Source organism: Balaenoptera acutorostrata, chromosome 14 (genome assembly GCF_949987535.1).
Source record: "Balaenoptera acutorostrata chromosome 14, mBalAcu1.1, whole genome shotgun sequence".
Lineage (NCBI taxonomy): Eukaryota > Metazoa > Chordata > Mammalia > Artiodactyla > Balaenopteridae > Balaenoptera > Balaenoptera acutorostrata.
The window spans coordinates 63,469,763-63,491,932 of record NC_080077.1 but is presented as its reverse complement, the minus strand read 5'-3'; the positions used below and the strand labels follow the sequence as shown (position 1 = coordinate 63,491,932).

Here is a 22,170-nt window from a genome sequence, read left to right as displayed (position 1 = left end):
TCTATACATAAGACACCATCAATCTTTACCCAGGATATGAACAATTTTAAAAGAATGGCATAGCATGTTTTCATTGAAAAGAACAAATACTTTTGGTATGTTATCATTTCAAATAATTTAAACAGACATGATGAAATATTTCTCTAAAATACTAACAAGATTTTTTTTCAAGGATGGGCTTGATGAAAATTATTCTGTTGTTATTTGGAAAAATAAGCAGGTTATATACAATTAAAGAAAATAATTGTGAGGAGGAAAATTATATAAACAATTTGAAGCATGCTATAATCAACAGATAGATCAGTAGAATAGAATAGATAACCTTGAAATAAATTCAGACATATACCTGAAAGTGTTTTGGTAAACAAGACATCATATAAGGAAAACATCTCCATTTTATACTCAAGAGAGTTGTATAGCTTATGTAACATTCTCCAGCGAGCCATGCCTCATAAATCCATACAGGTATGCGTTTGTTTACAGTAAGCAATTCTAAACCAAGAACATCTTCCTTAAAGTATTTCATAGATAAGAATTCTCCCTTCCAGCAAATATTAGTCTGTTGGCCCGGAGGTCAAGTTATCATGTTTTCAAGGACATTAGACCAGGTCGCCTGAATTCTTCCCTCCCACTCCCCAGGATCATCTCACTGGTAATAGGCGGGATCTCAGGCCAGCTGCTTTAACACCTTCTTCCCCAACACAAGTCCTATAATAAAACTTTTTTGAAAGAGGGAGAATGAAAGGGGGGGGAAAAAAGGACACTCAAGTCACAGTGTTTACTAGGAACCGAAGGAAAGCAAGATCAGTATCAGTGATAACAGTTAATGGTTCATTACAACAATCCAGGAAATAAGTGATGCAGACCTAAACAATGAAGTGGCAAAAAGATGGAGAAAGAGAGTGAGATTTAACAAATGTTATGGCATTTCAGTTGACTAATCGTGGTAATCTGTGGAAGTCAGGTAAGGGAGTGGGGGCAGTAAATCATGATTTCCAACTGGAGACTTAGGCAGGTGTATGGATGATGTGACTATCTGCAAGGATAGAACAGAGGAGCGGTTTGGGGAAGGGTGAAGGTTCTTTAATAGAAGATAAGAGAACAATGTTCATCAAATATGGTGTTTTCTTCTGAGTATTCAACTGCTTGGTACAATAAATATTCAAAAGATTATTTATTAGGAATGGTATCAGAATAAGACACTTAGGTGACCCTTGAGGATGTTCCATTCAGGCTACAGATAAAGAAGCCAAAGGGGCCAATTGAATTCCCACCAAGATATGATAGAAATCCTCCCCTCCAAGGACTGTAGCACTTGTATCTCCAAGATTAAAAGTTTCTGGGCTTCCCTGGTGGCGCAGTGGTTAAGAATCCACCTGCCAATGCAGGGGACACGGGTTTGAGCCCTGGTCCGGGAAGATCCCACATGCCACAGAGTAGCTAAGCCCGTGCACCACAACTACTGAGCCTGTGTGCTACAACTGCTGAGGCCTGCGTGCCCAGAGCCCGTGCTCCGCAACAAGAGAGGCCACTGCAATGAGAGGTCCGCACACCGCAACTAGAGATAGCCCACACGCAGCAACAAAGACCCAATGCAGCCATAAATAAATAAATTAAATAAATAAATTTTTTAAAAAAAGATTAAAAGTTTCTTACTCTTGGAATTTTTACTCCTAATTTCTCCCTTTCCACCTTTCTTCTAATAATATTATCTTCTGTTAAGTATGTTAATCAATCAGTTCATTTTCAGATTACTCAGTTGCAAGTTGATTAAACTTGCAACTTCTTTTTTTTTCCCTACAATCTTCTTAGCCACACTTCTATCATATTGTCTCAGGCTCTTGACTTCTTGTGGCTCATCCTTTCTATTTTAGTTCTTACTGGCCAATTTTATTATAGATTTAAGTTGAAGTTTCAGAAGCTCCTCATTAACTACAGTAATCTGTTTTTATTTAATCCCAGTAAAGCTGGTGCTAATTAGCTTCACATGAGTTCAAAAGATGATCAGCCTTCAGAATTTGGTCTGATGCAGAAACTGTTGTCATGGCAATGCCCCATCTAATACAATGTATTTCTCTCTGTAGGTAGATATTCTTTCATTCAGGCAGCCTCCTTCTTAGTATCTGCTAACATGCTTTGATATGCATGATGGTGTTTTGTTTTTTATGTTTTCATTTTTGCTTTTGTAGCTGGAAGAGCAAGAATTTAATGTTGGGGATAAGGGTAGAGGAAAGAGCCAGAGAAAGTAAAGTAGTTTATTTCCTGTGGATTCACTCACTTGCCCTATAAACGAGAACAAAGCCTGTACTGTTAGCAGATAGAGGACCAGAAATTGAAGGAAAAGTTCTGGGAGAGATGTTGTGAGTGTCCGAGCATATTCAGAGATGCTGGAATCAGTGACCAAGTTTGATCAGAGAGCTGGTCTTTCAACTGTGACGTGGACCCAGAAACTCTGGCATCCTGAAGGTTAGAGGTCAGGGAAAAGCCGCATTTGTGTTTCTAGGTCCACACATTGAATGGTTAGGAGGAGAAGGACAGCTGCATTCAGTGGATTCTCAGACTAGTGGAACCACATGATGAAGAAGGACAAACAGTGGATGGGGACTGTTGCTGCCAGACTGGTTGGGGTCCAAATGAAACTTGCATGGTCTTTCACAGAAACAATTGAGGGACACCTTAAAGAAGAGACATTCCTGGTAGTAAGACTGATGGAAATCCAACTATCAAACTGCGGTGATTCAAAGCATATGGCCTTATATATTCAATAGTAGTCTGGTGAGATCCAGGGAATTAAGAATACAAAAATTTATAGAGAAGGAATTCCATATTAAGTTTTAAGGAATGGTAAAAATAAATACTTGTAAATCCTTTAGAAACATTAACTGATGACATTATGTGGACAAACTCTGGTATATAACTGAAAATTTTATTTAAATGATTCCTTTTCTCCGCCTTTATTGTTTTTAGGCAATTTAGCTCTTTGAGGTTAGTTGAGTTTCAAAATTGACTCAACAAAGCAGCATATAAAGTATTCATCTGAAAGAGAATGTGACCAGCAGGAATATAACTATCAGAGAGGCCTCAGATTAGCAATTACAAAGGTGTCAATATCCTTGGTATTCCTTGAATTGCTTTATAAACACCGAAATAATTAAAAAAAAAAAAAAAAAAAAAACTTGACTCGTCCCTGCTCTGATTTACCTCTCCAAACTCTCTTGCTCTCTTGGGGGCAGGAGGAGAGTTACCTAAAATTCTAGTACTCTGGACCCACTGTTCCGGCCATTGGTTTCTAGAATAAGAGCCAGGAGAGAAGTGTTGATGAATCTAGTTTGTTCTTATGAACAGTGGCTCCAGAGTAATATATGTCATAAAATAAAACTTTATTCCTATAATTCATAGCATTCTCTGCAGTTATAAGCTGGAACCTCAATACTTAACATATGTTTTTAAAGCAACACACTTTGGAGTCAAACCACTAGTGTCCACATCTTGACTGACCACTTGCTGTAAGACATGAGACAGATAGATAGACATCAGTTTCCTCATCTGTAAAAATGAATATAATTGTAGAGTATAGTTCATCTGGGCATTATGAGATCTAAAGGAATTAAAATTTGTTAAGTGCTTAGAACCATGATGTCACAGAGAAAGTGATGCATACTTATTTGTTAAATGGACAAAAGGAAATATTTTTCCTGAGGATTAAATGATAAAATCTACATAAACATTTTAGCCTGGTGTCCGGAACACTGCAAATGCTCAATAATTGTTAGTTATGTGGTCACTCAAAAAACATTTGTTGAGAGCAAAGATATGCCAGGTCTGACTAGGCACTAGGGATTAAATACTGAGGAAAAACACCCAACATCTACCATATGAGCCTAGTTATGGTATAACAGAGGCAACAACATTAATCAAATACCCACACAAGTATAGGTAAATTTGCTACTGTGCTAAGTGCTATGCAAAAATGGTTCTATGAGACACGTACTTGGGACCTTTGATTTACTGTGTGTGTGTTGGACAGTGGGAGGGGTCAGGGATCCTTCCATAAGCAACCACCAATGGAGCTGAGACCAGAAAAGTGAAAAGGAGTAAATCAAGAAAGAGCAGGAAACTGTTCAGGGAGAGGGAAGAACTGGTGCAGTGACCCCATGCAAGACGGCCAAGCACAGCATTGCAGAGAATGCAAAAGAGAGTTTGTCAACGCACTGAGGCTGCAGACAGAGGCAAGGTCCCCATCATCCAAAACTGTTTAAGCCACATTAAGACTTTTTTACTTTATCTTAAAAGCAACTGGAATTCATACCAGTTAAACAGAAGGGTAACGTGTGATCCGTGGTTTGAAAAGTGTATGTCGGAATCACTTGGAGGACTTTTTAAAATGGATTGCTCGGCCTCACCTCAGAGTTTCTGATTCCATATGTCAAGATTTGGGTGGGGGAAATTTGCATTTCTAACAAGATCCCAGGAGCTGCTGATGCTGAGGCAGTCTTGGGAACACACTTTGAGAATCACTGGTCTACTGCAGTGTGAGTGAACTGAAAGGATCAAAAGTGAGTGCCAGGTGGACCACTTAAAAAGCAATGTTAGTAGTCCATACAAGAGATGATACACATTTTAACCTAGGGAAATGGGGAGAAGTCAACTAATCCAAGAAATATTGAGGAGGTAAAATTGGCAGGTCTCGTTCTGGGTTGGGTGCGGATTTGAAGGAAAGGGAAATGTCGAGGCTCCTTCAATGGGTTAATTGCTCTACTTTGTAATCGGAAAGAAAGAAACTCTCAGAGTCAGAAACACATAGTAATATTTTGGCCCAAAAATGAGAGGTGTTTTTTTTTTGTAAAGGCATCCTTGACCTTCATTACCTGGCTGCTATGGTCTAACACCTGACAATAATCATAGAAAGCACTATGAAATTATGAAAGACTGCCTCAAGGGAATCCAGAAAGCATGTTCTGAGAAAATGACAGAAACTACCCCCTGTCCTGTCTGGGGTGTTCCTATGTTTAGGTGGCACATGGGCCACGTTACACTTGGGCTCAGTGTCAGATCTGATTGTTCTAGCTACAGCCAGAGCTGGTAAATAGAGCTTCTAAAGTGAATTGAGACAGTGATTAAGAACTAGTGATTATGAGTAGAGAGAAGAGAGCAGATAAAAGATCAGACTATAAAAGGTTAATCCCTGAATTGAAAAGAAAATTTCAGAGACTGAATGTAGAAACTGTCCAAGATAAAGAAGTGTGCAGGGCAGGAGGATTGGCAGTTGGCAACACCAAAGGAAACAAATGTCTGAGACAAAAGTGAAAGCAGAAAAAAAAAAAAAAGAGGTTTTTGAGCATTTAGAGGTAATAACCCTAAAGATGAAACCACTGTATTCATAAGTCAGGAAATTGTTAGTTATGCCAGAATGTATTCTGAGGAATATTCAGGAAAAGCATTGCTGACCAAAGCTGGCATTTTTTGGTGGCAGCTTCTTTGGTGTTTGGAGGAAGTAAAACAGAGGCTTATGCCTGGAAATATCAGAGATTGCATCCAAAGGTCTTGGAGAAATGTTCACAAACACAAATTTGATAGCATTCCGGAGATCAACCAGTGTCTTCTTGCCAAAAAGTAAATGGCATTTCTCCCAAAGGCAGGAGGCATTTGGCTCAGGAGCTAATGGGGAGAATTGTGGGAACTCAGAGCAGGAATGCCCACAAGAAAGGTTTAGTGGAATGTGAGGTGTCAGGGGAGTCTTTGAAAGTAAAGCCATGAATATATTGTCTTACGGTGCTTTGAGGCAGAATATAATTCAGTGTACAGTGTAGAAAGTAGAAGGCTTATATTTTTATTCTTGTAAAAGATTTTAGCATAAAAGTTGTAGGAAAGAGTAGAAGCAAAACAAAACAATACCAACCCCCCGCCAAATTTTTTTAAAGGGGCAATTTAAATTACAAACATCAGTGGAGTATTCAGAAGACTTTTGCAGAATTCCAGATACTAATATCATGATGCTAAACACCATAATGATTATATGGGGAAAAATTGTTCTCTGAGCCAGCCTAAACAGATTACTAACTGTTAAATTAGACACCACCAAATAGTTAAACTCTGGGTGCAGTCTATGGCTTAATGTAAAGTGAAGAGATTTGTTTGCTGTTTTGAGAATTTATATATAGCTTTTTTTAATCCAGATAATTTTTTGGAAGATTTAAGTTATATACTTCACATACTGCAGGAAGAAAAAAAAAAAAAAAAAGGAGAGATAACCAATTGGGTTTTTATTTTTTCATTTTGGGGTTTTTTTTTGGCTTGATTAGGGTTTGTTTTTGTTGTTTGTTTGGATTTGTTTGTTTCAAGCAATAAAACCAATTATAACTAATGTAAACAAAAAGAGAAATTATTGCAAGTTTATGCAGTAGCTCTTAGAACTGAAGGAATATCTGAAGAACCAAGCCCAAGAAGGCGGCATCGTGCGGAACTCCTTGGACCCAGATAGCAGAGTTCATGTAATTGTCTTCTCAGGAAACCCCACTGTGATTAATCAGCTCCAATATTTTTTCTCTCTTAGCCCTTACGCTCAAGTTTTAAACACCCAGAGAGAGAGAGAGTTTGAATGATCTCGCTCCCCTGCTCAACACTGGTTAAGAAAAAGGGAGATATTGTTCTCTGCAGTCCCAAAGATTGCACACAGGAGAGGAGAGGTATCTCGATAGGAAATTAGGGCGCTATTTTCAGAAAAAGGGAGAGCAATTGCCAGGCAGTAAAAACTAGCAAATATCTGCTACAGAATCCTCTAAGTATAATATGCTTATAGAGCAACGTTTTGTGAAAAGACTGATACCATGACTTGTTGAAAGACCTGCTTATATTCATTATAATTTGTTTTCTTATGTATTTTATCCAGACATTATTAATAATGAGTTATGTTTTGTACTTAGAGGAGATTGTAGGTGTGTGTGTGGTTAGAAATGGTAATAATTTGCATAAAATCAGAATCTATTAGTCCAAAAGACTTTCAGCTATGATGAGAGCTCTGATTCTTGACTGTTTAACAAGAAATAGTAACATAATAGCAAACACATAGTGCTTTCTATTGTCCAGACACTGTAGGAAGCACTTTACAAATTTTATTTTGTTTAACAGGAAAGAAATCACAATGTGACTATATATGGCAATCCTTCTGTTTTTTTAAACCATTTCTAATTTTAATCCACCTATTAATTTGTCAGTGATTCATTTCAGGTCTTTGGGGTTGATCTGAGTTGATCTCAAGATCCCCAAGTAGATACAAAGTTCTGTTCAAGGGTTTCTGATTTTTATGCTTCTTTTACTGAGGATTAAAAAGGCTTGCTTTATCAGGAGTGGTTTGATTATGAACCCGGACAACATATAGAGAGTAAGTGTACCACACAGAGATTGTCAGAGTTTTCATCTTTTCCAGATATATGCCTGCTTCTTTCAATTTAAAATAAGGATTCAAAACACACACACACACACACACACACACACACACACTTAGAATTACCACACCTTGAAGAAGCCTCCTGTTCTTCTTGGTTTCACATTTCTCTACATAATACCTTGAAGTGTACTTATGGTTTGAGAATCACACCTGAACCGTTTCTATTCCAAGCTCCTCCATTCTTTAACACTTAGAGCATTCTTAAAGTATGACTGAAGGTCTCTTAACGGAAAACACAATTATACACATTCAAATTCTTACAAATCTTTTACTAAGACTGTTATTTTTAATGCTAAAGTCTTTAAATTATATTCCTTCATATTACTTGAAACTATTAAAAAATGATATCAAAAACTTTAATTATCCTGTTTATGGTTATGATTTGCTTTATGCTATAAATATATTGCTGTGTCTCTTGAGAGCTATAGTGACACAGCTGCGGGTCCTTCAAAAATAGGTTGTACGAACAATTCAAGACATGTTGGGTATCTAACTGAATTTTAGTAACGAGGAGTAGGTGAAAAAGTTCCTGTCAAGGGAATGTCAATTTGGGTCCAAGAGACGAAATTTTCTGACAGTTTCTGTACAAAGCAGGGGTTACTGAGTAACTGCCCCTGTTGTTTAGTAATTGACCCCGACAGCAGTGGAAAGTTGAAGGGGGAAGGTGTGCAGAGAGTTAACAAGAAGAACCTCAAGAAACTCAAAATGTCCAGGAAGCAGGAAAACTGAGAGGCACACAGTGGAAAGAATGTTGTTTCTGCCTAGCAACCAATTCTTCCCGTTTGGCCAAAAAAGTGTTGTGGGACTAAAATGTACAATATGCCAACTTTGAGATGCTACAAAGAGAATCAAAACTAGGAGATTTTGCTCATCTACTGGTAGGAATACCTGTAAGTCAATTTTAATGGTAGTTATTCTGTAGAGGTATATGTGTTAAATACACCAAGAAAGCAACTAAGTATAATTTCATTCATTCACACTTGGTTCACTTTTGTTTATCTAGTTACCAAGCATTTTACCTTGGGCATAGTTGGTACTCAGCAATCCACCCATTCATTCATGCAACACACACAGCATCTATTAAGCATCTACTGTAACCTGGTGATGAGGATGCAGCAGTGAGAAACAAAGCCCCTCATGGAGCTTACATACTGTTATCATCAAGATGATTGTATCCTCTGGCTGCAACCAGGGGAATCAATGATTATAAAAATGTAGTCCTCAAGTGCCCAGACTCTGGAGCCAGAGCCTGAGTTTAAAATTGTGTGCTGCCACTTACTATATCACCTTGGACGAGTTTCTTAACCATTTTGGGCTTTAGTTTCTTCATGATTAAGATGGGACTATACTGAGTTAATACATATGCTTACGCAGACACACACACCACACATGTATATACATTAACACACGCACATATGTATATATATGTTCATGTAAGTCCTCAGATTAATGCTTGGCACTAATGAGCACCAGATAAGTGTCAGATATTGTTCTTGTTATGGGAAACTGATCTGAATTTAACTCCTGGGTAAATAGTCCTCACTTATGTAAAGGGCACAGACTAGAGAAATCAAGACAATAGAACCTGAGGTGCCAAATGCACCTCAATGGATTATTGATGTTTGTATTATTTGTTCAAAGAAGACTGTAGAAGGCAAGAGAGAGATAACTCAATGGGTAAGCTAATTAGGGTAAGCTAGTTACTCATATCTCTGGCCCTGAACTTCCTCATTCTGCAGAGAAGAGGTGATAAAAGACCTCCTTGATAGGGGTTCTGTGAGGAGCAAAGGAAATGTAGTATGCAAAGTGCTTGGCACAAAGCCTAGCTGAGAGTGAGCATTTAGGAAACGGGTACTGTTAAAGTTACAACTTGATTTTATTGAACTGACATCCTATATTTAGTTTTTGCTAAGACCGGAAAGGAAAATGCAGTTGATTTTGTGATTAAGTGTATTTTAGGATGTATCACCTGTTTATCTCAAAATGTATTTATGATTAACTTTTCATCCCTACCTCTACCTACCCCTCTATCTTTCCTTTTCTGTTTCACAGGAAAAATTATGACCTCGGCATCCAAAGGAATTCTCCGCCCATTTTTAATCGTCTGCATTATCCTGGGCTGCTTCATGGCATGTCTGCTCATTTACATCAAGCCCACCAACAGCTGGATCTTCAATCCGATGGAGTCAGCCAGCTCTGTGCTGAAAATGAAAAATTTCTTCTCCACCAAAACTGATTATTTTAACGAAACTACGATTCTGATTTGGGTGTGGCCATTCGGGCAGACCTTTGACCTTACATCTTGCCAAGCAATGTTCAACATCCAAGGATGCCATCTCACGACGGACCGGTCCCTGTACAACAAATCACACGCGGTTCTGATCCATCACCGAGACATCAGTTGGGATCTGACTAATTTACCTCAGCAGGCGAGGCCACCCTTCCAGAAATGGATTTGGATGAATTTGGAATCACCAACTCACACACCCCAGAAGAGCGGCATTGAGCACCTGTTCAACCTGACTCTGACTTATCGCCGCGACTCAGATATCCAAGTGCCTTATGGCTTCTTGACGGTGAGCACGAACCCCTTCGTGTTTGAAGTGCCAAGCAAAGAGAAGTTAGTGTGCTGGGTTGTAAGTAACTGGAACCCTGAGCATGCCAGGGTCAAGTATTACAATGAGCTAAGCAAAAGCATTGAAATCCATACCTATGGGCAAGCATTTGGAGAGTATGTGAATGATAAAAATTTGATTCCTACCATATCTACTTGCAAATTTTATCTTTCCTTTGAAAACTCAATCCACAAAGATTACATCACAGAAAAGCTCTACAATGCTTTTCTGGCTGGCTCTGTGCCTGTTGTTTTGGGGCCATCTAGGGAAAACTATGAGAATTATATTCCAGCAGATTCATTCATTCATGTGGAAGATTATAACTCTCCCAGTGAGCTAGCAAAGTATCTGAAGGAAGTAGATAAAAACAATAAATTATACCTTAGTTACTTTAACTGGAGGAAAGATTTCACAGTAAATCTTCCACGATTTTGGGAATCACATGCATGCTTGGCTTGTGACCATGTGAAAAGACATCAAGAATATAAATCCGTTGGTAATTTAGAGAAATGGTTTTGGAATTAAAGTTTTCCATCATTTGCACACTCGGCAAATTATTTTGATGAGATATTATTGAGGTTTTGAAGATGAGAAGAGACATCATTCAGCTTTTGTGTCTTAATTTATTTGTATCACTCTCTCTTGGGTGACATATATATTTTGATGGAGATTTTTGAGAGTGCAGCCTCAGCAATCACTCCAGTTGTTTTAAATTATCTTATATATACCTAATTATGTGCACTGAAAAATAATTTATTCTTCTCTATCATTTGTAAACATCATTTTTTTCATATTTTTGTAGTTGTCTGTAATGTAACTTTGTGATTCGATTGTTGTTCCTACACTGATCAGTTGTTTAATCTATTTGGTAAATGAAGATGCACATCTTCAAATATGAAATATTTTCATTAAATATTATCATCTCTAGTTCCACGTTGGCATAATGTAACAAAGGAAAAGCATTTGTAATTGAATTCTAACCTCTTTGACTTCGAAGTTGAACAGTGTATAACTGTCTCTACTTGATCTATTTTTTACCTGTTTACCACATTTGTGAATGCCACATTTGTGAATTATTCACTTAGTGAATAAGCCAGATAGTGGAACAGAACTATACTATTCAGGAAGCTATTAGGCTTTCCATTTATTTTCATTAAGCTGACTTGCACATGCAGCCACTTGTTCTCATGATCTTAAGTTAAACTATTTAAGTATTTTTAAATATCCAATTTGTTGGGATTTTTAGTACCTGGGAAATAATCCTAGTAACACTTAAGAAAATCTAAGATAGTTTTCTTCCTGATCTTAACACTCCTTTTTATAATAAAACAAATAATCTTATCAAGTGACAAGGGAAAAGGTTATGTATAGATACAAGTCATATTTATAATTGGTACATTTATGTGTCAATATAATTTTTAATAACATATCAATTTAAAATATTTTTTCCAAAGGTCCAATGTCTAAAACTGTTTCATTTCACCATATGAACATAATATGTGAGATGTTTGTCCTATCATTTAAAAGAACCTAAATAAAATTATTATCAAGGTGTTAAGTATAAGATGTTAAACATAATAAAATGGCAATCTGTAGGGAACACATAATGCTAACACAGAGTGATATCTCAATGCATATTTGTTGAATTAATAAATGAATGACATTGAAAGTCATCAGAAAATTTTTGTTTGTTCCAAAAAAGTGACAGTTCTAGCCTAGAGGTACTAACTGGAGATGATGTTTTACATTCCATTTTTGTAATTATTCATATGTGGCACATATGACCATGGCCCTCAGGGTTTTACAGAACCAAAACAAACTTTCACTACACTACGTTTTTAGAGAATTCACCCCTGAACTTGCAGTTGCTGTACAGTGTTTCCCCTCCATAACATTAAGGGGTGGATATAAGCAGAGAACAGTGGGTGAGAAAAGATGGGAAGATAAGGATTCTTCAAAGAAAGCATTTACCAAAAGAATCTTTAATGACTTTATTCTAAACCCATCAAAAGTGTTCGAACGTTCTGATGACATCCATTTTTGTCTATTTGTGACTTAGTCTAATAATCTTCTACGTGTTAACATCAGTAGAACTCAACTCCACAATTTTCTACATCAAATGGAAGTTAGAGAGAGAGGCAACTTTAAATTCAGAAAGCAGGAGCTATGTCCAACAATCCAGACTGCCTTGTGAGGGAATGAGCTCTTGGGACCACTAGAAGGATTTGAGCAGAGGAAGATTCCTACATTGGATGAAGGATTGTTTGATCTTCAGGTTCACTCTTTTACCCATGACTGAACAGGCTCCCTGTGTCAGGCAATGCCCTAACCAGAGATAAAGACGAACAGACCTGTTTCTGAGCCACGAACTTCGTTTACTCATTTGACCTAATGGAAGATTACCTCCATATTATCTCTTCTAACCACACTGCATCCAGAAATGATATGTCTGTGTAGATGCCCTCCTAGATAAGGAGAGATCTCCACCACATTTATTTCATTACGTTCAAATAGTCAAATTCATACATTTATGTTTACTTTATTGTCTTTTTGGCCAACAAAAAGTATAGGGATCTAAAGAGGATGCATTACTAACCAATTTAGAAATACCTGCTTTCTTCAAAAGCAGAAAAGCATTCAGTAAAAAGCCTTTGCTGTGGTGGATGCTCATGATTTCAAAGAACTGAGAAACCTGTGGGCATTGCCTTTATTGTCAACTATGAATTTGGCCTCTTTCTCAGTGTGAGACTATAATTATATGCTGATAATATGACTGAAGCTAAGGCAATAATACTAAGTGACTAACTAGCACATCTGTATATTAAAAACCCATTACCAAGTCCCAGAAGAATAAGTTTTCTTAATATGAAGTGCCAAAAATGAATGAGTCAGCTTCAATTCTGGGTCCATTGATCAGTGAGTTTTAGGGCTGGAAGAAATTATAGCAATGTTTACAAACCAATCTCTTCGTTCTACTTATGAAGCAACTAGATTCAGAGATAATAGTTATTTAAGACATATGTTCACACACACACACACACACACAGGCACACACACTCGTACACCCCACACCTATATTGACATAGCCAAGATTAGAATTAAAGGGTACTATCTCTCTTGATCCTGTTTTCTTCTTCATTGTATTCTCACCTTATCATTGAAGTACATCTCAATTCTAAAAATGTGAATGCCTTATTGGTGTTATTAGGGCCTGTAGAATGTTACACTCTCTGTGGAAGCACTTTGACTTTTGAAAAAGTATACATAAGGTAAATAAAACATGAAACTTGTTAGCATTCTTTCTGATTTAAGTATTTTAGGAGTTGAACTTTAGTAGAAGGAAATGGGCTTTCACTACATTTGAAGTGAAATGCAACCCTCAAGATGGTTCTGTTTCTCTGCCACTTCTTTAATAAATCCTGTGGATTGCAATTTTTTAAGGATATCACGTGGTGAAAGATAAAGATTTGACAAGATTGGCTCGCTGCTGGTTACAAAAACAAACAAATTTTGCCAGGAGGTAGACTGTGAATATAAAAAAAGAACAGACCACTTAACAAGTTTTATTTAAAAATATCAAAAATCTTTTACTTTCAATGGTCTGAATATTTAAATATTATTTATTGTAGGCCTTACTAGTAAAAATATATAAATATAATTATTATAGGCCTTATTAATAAGAACGTATACTAAATTCTCCATATCCAGCAGTATGTCATATCTGAAAAAGAAAGACATGACAGTCATAGTTTATGACAGCCATAAATATGACAATATGAAATAGAAACTGAAAAAGTTATCTAAATAGGAATCCACTATCAGCTTCAAAATTGTATATTTACTAGACAAATTCTGATAATCCCAGAATGTGCAGAAATATCTTCTGTTGTGAGGGCTTAGAAAGCTCAGAGCATCTGAGGTATAAATTGACCAACTATTTAGAAATTATTTGCTGAGACTTTATATTCTTGCCTCCAGTTGGAGGTTAAATATGGAAAGAATAGGAAGCTATACTACTGAGATCTTTTTGCCTGCCTATTTTCAGACTAGATTCCGTGAGTCTTAAAGGCAATCACCCAGAAAATGTCTCTGCATGAATTAATGTTACCAAAACAAGGTTTAGATCCTTACATTATGACTTTGTGCTTAATCATATCTTTGAGTGCCCTTAAACTCTGATCTCATTTAAGGGAACTTCTTAATAAATTAATTGTAATCAAGCTGTTAAACAAAATAAATTTTAGAATCTGAAAGATAAATCCAGTGCCTAACCCAGAGGAGGATCTCAACAAATACTTGTTGAATGAATAAACAGATTGCATTAGAGATCATGCAAAATATCTTTTAAAGTGTGATAACGGTTCCAGCTTCTTGGTACCCGTTAGACATGATGTATTTATTTCATTGGTCAGTTTGCTGCCTGGATGCAAAAGGAAGGCATTTTATGTCTTTCCAGTCTTACTGCATTCTAAGACCCCAAAGAAGTAACATTTCTAGAAAGATTAAAAAGAATTTGGAACATGTTAACATTCTATTCAAATATTAACATACCAACTGTTTCTAATAGAAAAAACAATTAGTATTTAAGAAGAATATAAAGTGCAAGCACCGTAGGGGGTACATATATTTATTACCAAACTATGCATGGGGAGAAATATCTTTTCTTTCCTCCCGAACTACACTTCTTTGTATTGCAAACATCAGTCCATTAAGATGTTTTTTTTTTTTTCTGGACATCTCTTATCTGGAGATTTTGTAGCATTTTGCAAATGGATAAGCTCCACTACTACCAAAAGTGTTCTTCCTCTTAGTAATTCATATTGAATGCATCCATATCCGTAAGCATTATATAGAGCAGTTTACAACATAAATGAGAGATGGCCTGCTAAACCAGAAATATGAGTAATGCTAGGCTGGGTTATTTATTCAAAAAACTGTAATTTTGAGAAAGTCACTTAACCTCTCTGGACCTTGTTTTTTGTATGTTCCTTTTAGCACTGTTACTCTCTCATCTAAGATCTAAATTGATATATGTGCATATTTGCAAATGCAGTTCCAATGACCATCACAAAATATTTTGGAAGTAAATATTCCAACAGATTTCCCTCTTATTTCTCTGAATAGGCAAGTAAAGTATAAAACTGATTATTAATCTAATATTTGGAAAGAGCCTAATCCAGTGAATATAGCAAATGCTCAATTAACTAACACTCCTCCTTTAACTCCTTCAGCCCCTTAGTTCTCTACCTACTTCCTTTGTAATTCATGTACTCACCTACTTACTGAGATCTTAATTGCCTGCAGAAAAATAAGCATATATTGAGCATTATTTTTAAATATTTTAAATTTTTCTACACCATCCACGTTCCTATTACAATTATCTGAAAATTTTTATTTATGCAAAAATTTCAGGGAGGTAGTGGAGGTGCATAGTCAATCCCCAGATGACAGTAAAATGGGGAGGCTAATTTGAGTAAGCCAGATTGAACACATCTGGACAATTCAGTTATTTTTTAAACTCACAGCTAATATATATTTATTCATTTTATTTAAATTAAAAATATTTTTAAGAAGAATTTAAAAAGAACCCCTCCAATATCAGCTGCCTTTTGTCAATGTTAGTGAAAAGCCTGGTTCCTGGGTCACCTGTCCTAGAATCACCAGAGGTGTTTATGAACAATACTGATTCCTGGGCCCGGCTCATGCAGTTGGAATCTCTTCACATAAGTCCAAAAAAACATGCTTTTAATGCATGTCCTAAGTTATTCTGTTTCATGCTATAGTTTGTGAACCATCCTAAGCCAATGGTTCTCAAACACATGCCTTTGGAACTTGCTGGGTCAGCTACATAAGAATCATTTGAAAAAGTGTTAATAATACACAGCTTCTGATTCTCTGGATCTGAGATGGGAACTGGAATCTGTATTTTTAAAATCTCCCCAGATAGTTCTGATGTGCTGTTAGTTTTGAGGTCTGAGTCTTAGCCACCTGTTAAATGGGAAGTGTTCTATCGCTCAGTTGAAACAAGCTATCACCTTTCTTGAGTTAACCTGGAATCTTTCAAATATGTCAGTAAAGTATTCATTCCTCTACTTCAAGGTCCAAAACAATGTCTATGCCTAATTATTTCATGCAAAGGCTCCACAGCTGGTACTAACATGGGGCCACCTCTGGGAACCACCAGTCTACACAAAAGACATGAACAATTCTTGGCCTGGAGGAATTAGTAGAACAAGAAAAGGTTATATACCTTGAAAAAAATATCTCTCATTCTCTTTCTGGGTTCTAACTTCATGTTTATATTTTGCAATGGAAGGACTAGACTGTCCAATTACTAAAATCCTTTACACCCATAAAATCTTAGGCTTCTGTGATCTGCTTATCTGCTGTAAGTGTTTAAGAAAACTCTTTCCCAGATTCCAAAGTCCTTGCTTGATGGGTGGAAAAGTAATTTGCAATTGGGATATACCAGCAAGCTGTAGCACATGGATTTTTTTTAAATTGAAGTATAGCAAATTGATTTACAATATTATATTAGGTGTACAACATAGTGGTTCAATATTTATATAGACTGTACTCCATTTAAAGTTATTACAAAACAATGGCTATATTTCCCTGTGCTGTACAAGAAGCAACAAGGTTATAGCGTACAGCACATGGATTTTTTTTTTCTAATTTTTTTTTTTTTTTTTTTGCTGCCCCGTGCAGCATGTGGGATCCTAGTTCCCCGACCAGGGATCGAACCCGTGCCCCCTGCATTGGAAGCGCGGAGTGCCAACCACTGGACCGCCAGGGAAGTCCCAGCACATGGATTTTTGATGACCACAGATTTAGAGTTGAATCCCAGCTCTGCCCATTCACTGTTTGCAAGTTATGTGACTTCTCTTAGCCTCAGATTTTGCATATGGGGGTAACATGCATGTGGAGGTAACATGGAGGTAACATATTCCTGATGTGTTTTTTGTGAGGACAAATATAATGATGTTTAAGTGACTAGACAATGTGTCCAATTAGTATGGTTTACTATAATGAAAGATCATTGTGAGGAATCCAAAATTATTTCCACAATTTCAGTTCTGAGGCTCTGAAAGCGTTAAGCAGACAGTTTATAAGAATCACTGCAATTTTAAATAAGCCAAAGGAATAATCTTCAGGAGAGGAGAAACAAATATAGCGTGGAAGCGTGCATTCACGTCTTCTGTAATCACTAAGTAATGCAAGGGGTGTGGGGGAGCTGACAGTCATAGTGCATAGGCATTATTTGCATTACTAAACACATACATCATTTCTTAAAATCATGGAACCCAAAGCAGACCTAATTTTACCTCCATGTTATGAGCAATCAGTAAATTAATAGTCAATTTAGCATATTATCAGTTGGTATAGCTCAAGTCACAGACGGAAGAGCAGGAAGATTCCCAGAAATCGTTTTCTGGTAAGGAAAGAGGCTTAGAAATAAATATTCAACAACTTGACTTAATCCCTCATTTCAACTGTCTAGTAGTTTAGCCACAGAACTAGTTAATGATAAAAGTTAGGAAACAGAATCAAGTCTCTACTTTTTGTAAAGTTTAAAAAGAATGCTAAAGTTTACTTTTAAAATGTTAGAGTATACATTCAATGAATTGGGATGTATTTGTTTACTGGTGCAGAAATAAAATAATTCTTAGCCAGAGTGCAATTGACTACTCTAATTACTAAATGCATAATAAAAAGAGTTTTGATATGAATATTCTCAACTGTTCATGTGCACAATTTCTAAGTTGTACTGTAATAAAACAAAAAGGTAGACTTAAGGACAATTTTTATTTTTAATGTGTAAAAAAGGAATGATATTCAAAATAGTATTTTTAAGTAGTTCCTAGTTGTGTAGCTTTAAAAAATTTTAGAAACATTTATTGTTTCAGATACAACCTTAGAAAACTTCAAAAACTGAATTAAGTCATTTTTCTGAGTTCTCTGGCAACCAAACTGTTGAATTAATTATATATGTAAAGTATGTTAAATTAGAGCTTGCTGGAATTTCATTGTGAAAAATGTAAGTTTTATCAGAAAAATTTTAAGAGCGATTTCTACAGAGGTATGTTAACTGTTGTGGCTTTCTACACATGACTGCATTCCATTTTGATTAATGAGAGTGCAAGAGAGAGAAAAGGGGCTCGGCAGAAAGAGGACCCACACTAAATTAACAACCCAGTACTACTCATTATGCAAGAAATATGTACCAGGGTTACAACGCACATCCCCTGATCTCAGACGGGCCTCATTAGCCACCTTGGTCCCTCGGATGAGACAATCCTGAAGATGCCATCTTCATCCAAGGCAAGATTGCCAGAAGAGAGCTCACTATCATGTTGGGTAGGATGCGTGTCTCTAGGGACTGTAATGAGATCAGGCCTTTCACATACTGATTTTCAAAAGCCCTCGAGCAAATCAAGAATATCTGGTTACCTGTGTAAAACTGGGAGCAGCACACTTTTTAGATAACAGGTGACCTACCTCAAATATTTTATATATTATTTTAAAATAATGAATCAAAAGACAAAGACTTGTGGCCAGGAGTTTACTTAAAAGGAAAACAAAACAAAACAAAAAATCCCTTTTAGCTTGTAGATGCTCTACATTCAAATCAATGAAGGCTCTTGCCCCGGAAGATTAACAGGTTATGTGGCAGTGGAAATAGGAATAGGAAAAAAAAAAAAAAAAAAAGCTGTGAAAATAGCATCACCCTTTTTTACTCTTAAAATAAAAATTTAAATCTCTAGAGCTATCAGTATGATGGCAACCTTCACAAACAATATATCTATTCATGTGCCTTTTTTCCCCCTCTTTTCCCTTTTTCTCTCTTTTTATTTAAGGTTGGGTTTGGTAAGAGTCAGGGTTAGCGGTGTAATTGTGACAATGTAAAAAACAACATTTCCATAAATCCTGTGTCAGATGAAGATAAGAAGTAATGTTTGCTGAAGGAAATGCAGCTGGTCAAAATTATTTGAATGAAATTATTGAGATTTATCATCTTCATTGAAATACTGTGGTCTATTCTAAATCCAAAACAACATGTGTGTATAATAGATGTTTTTAAAGGGAAAAGGTAAAGAGCTAACAAGTCTGCAGGTAGATACAAGTTCACAAAGCTGCAGAAAGGAGAAAAATGGTGACAAGAAACAAAGAAAGGAGCATTAAATTAAGGATCAGAACTCAAGTTCTAGCTTACATAATCTATTGTATAATTCACTAGCTTTTCTGGGCCATAGATTTCTCATCTGTCAACAGAGTGCAGTGAACTTTACATTATCGTCACCTGAGAAACTCTTACAAATTTTGATTTGTTGATTAGACATCCTGGTTTAATTAGCCTGGCACAGGGCATGAGCTGTCATATATTCGTCTAGAATTTTTCTTCTTTTCTTCCTGCTCCCTTCCATGTGGTCATGTGGATGCTCTGTGAGCCACAAGAAAGAGGGAAAAGAAGTTAACAGGCAATTTCTTTAGGAGCTCTAACTAAAGCACTGCTAATGAAGAAAGCTGCAAGGGAGGTTTACAGACGAAGAGTAGGGATGCCATATGCTTCCTCTTATCTCATTTCCTCAAGAACACACATATAGACTCACCCATGCCTATCCTTTCTTTTATGTAGTTCAAGTGTAACTTTGAATAAAACAACATACACTCAAGTAAGGAATGTCAAAACTATCATGCTGAAACAATATGTGCCAATTCTAGCCAATGTGTGACTTGTAAGGGTCATTAATCCATAAACTCTTTGGATGGTAATTGTATGTTTTGTTCATGTAATATGATTTTGCACTATTGTATTGTCATATTTAAACAGACTCAAAAACACCCTGAAACCTAAATGCCAAATGTACAGTTTATAGTTTCATGTTATTTCTGATAAGGATACTTGCATTGTGCTAATAGTTGTTTAATGCTCTTAACTTTCTGTATGTGTATTATTGCCATGCAGACCTGATAGGGTTGTCGTAAGCACACTAATTAGTCATCTGAATTTTTATAGATAAAACCACACATTGAACAGAAATCACTTTTCTACTTATTTTTTTGTAGAGTATTTTTCCACACTTGAAAAAACATGATTATTTTATATCAAACATCAGCTTTTCTTTAAAATCTTATTTTAGTAGCCAGTGCATGTTTGAAATAAGTTGTGCTAGAAATTATATGACGATATTACGGTTGTGTTATATTAGGTGAAAAACTGCATGCCATTAGTGAATCGTGCAACTTTGGGGGGATTCACACTGCCAACTCACCCCTCACCCACAGGCTTCATCTCATCCCATGTGCATGATTCACGTTCTTTCAGAAGTCCTTTTTAAACTTTAGTAGTGAAAATGTTACTCTCAGTGTGAATGAGCCCATAGACAATGCTACTTTGCTTATTTTCTAACTTTGCAGCATATTGTGGTAAATTCCACTTCTCCCAATTTTCTTCTTGGCATTTCTTGTTGGCAATAAAATACAACAAATAAAATCATTTGTTGGCAAATGATACAATTTACTGTATAGCAATTTCCTATAAGGAAGCATGAAGATGTGAAAAAAAAAAATCATCTCAATCCATTCCGTACTATGAATACAATATTCTGGCAGATTTTTCTACAATCAAGAATGGTATGTCTTTTTTTGCCAAAATCAGTACTACTGCCAGTGGGGTTAAAAAAAAATAATTAATTAAAAAAAAAAACAAGAAACTTGAGGCCAGGTCTGCACAACACTAAATTGGGCAGTAACGTTTAGAAACCCCAGGCAGTATGGACAGCCAATCAGTATAATTGGTAGGAGGAAAAGAAATAAACCCAATCTTTTTCTCAGTAACTTGAGTAATTTAAAAACAAAAAGATGATTGCACAGAAAATGTGAATTTTGGCTGCAAGACCAAGCCTCTACATGCTGAAAATTTGCAGTCCATGTGAGCAGAAATTACTCCGTTCAGCAAAGTCCTGTCTTTATTTTTGCCTTTGCATTCTTTTTTCAGAAAATATACTTGTGTTTTTGGAAGGGTTTAATTCCAAACGGATAATATATGTGGACCAATAACCACCCCACCCCACCCACGAATGAAATTAGTCATTCACCATGATATAGTGAGGCTAGAACATAGCACTTGGTGACTTGAACACCAGTATAGCATTTACACTGTTGGAAGCTAATTTCATTGCTATGTTATTAAAACAGTGGGGATCCTATTTATACATTTATTTATTTATTTATTTGCAGAAGTTTGGTTCATTCAGGTTATTTTAACAGCTTCAGTGAAGTTAGTATATTGGTAAGAAAAGCTGACTTCAGCTATTATTCCAAGTGAAAATCATGCAACTGAGTCTTGCTACATCCTGGAGTCAAGCATTGATCCAAATGATGCGTAGCCATTCCCAGCAATGTGAAGGCCAACTTCCCAGACCAGGATGTTGTATGTTTATGACAGTCAGCAAACATCAATCTGGGCTCTTAGTTTGCTACCATACTGTTCCCTTCATTGATTCAACCTGTAAATAACACAACATATTATGGCAGCTAAGCAAATATTTTAATAAGCCATGAGAGGCAAAATGCCATTGAAGATCTGTATATTCAGCTATCTGGAGAACTTGTGTTTTCCACAAATTAAACTGGAGTTGTCATTTGAAGTTTCCTTCCCTTAAAAATACTATTATAATGTGGGTTCCTTGCCACTGATGTCTTTCTGGGCTTATAAATATATGATGTGATTGCTATAGTTATAATTTTGTGAAATTTTGTTCAGCAACTAATAGTGACTTCAATCTGTGCTAAGATCCCCAGGAAGAAATAAATGTATAAAAGATTTGAGCCTGTATCTGTAAGAAGAAATCTCTTCAATCATATTTCCTATATTCAGTGTAAGTATTTCACTGATTTACCACTGGAATTATCCCTTGGATGTGTAAATAATGATGTTCTATTCAGGCCTAATAAATTCCTGTACTGTGAATATTTAAAATAAAAAATTCAATTTAAATGTGCAATACTTACTGCTGGTTATTTATAATGCTTATGTTCAAAATCATTCATTCGAGGAAATTCCTTTCCACTTATATGAAAATCTAGATTCCCTGTATACATTGA

At 36.2% G+C, this 22,170-nt stretch overlaps 1 protein-coding gene across 1 annotated transcript in view; it reads left to right on the top strand.

The window, feature by feature from the left end:
- The window catches only part of FUT9 (fucosyltransferase 9), a 74,777-nt gene extending 63,981 nt beyond the window's left edge, over window positions 1-10,796 (top strand). The window contains exon 2 of the mRNA XM_007169680.2: window positions 9,500-10,796. Within this exon, the coding sequence (XP_007169742.1) occupies window positions 9,508-10,587 (1,080 nt within the window). The 5' untranslated portion in view covers window positions 9,500-9,507 and the 3' untranslated portion in view covers window positions 10,588-10,796. The remainder of the gene's footprint in view (window positions 1-9,499) is intronic.
- The last annotated feature ends 11,374 nt before the right edge of the window (window positions 10,797-22,170 follow it).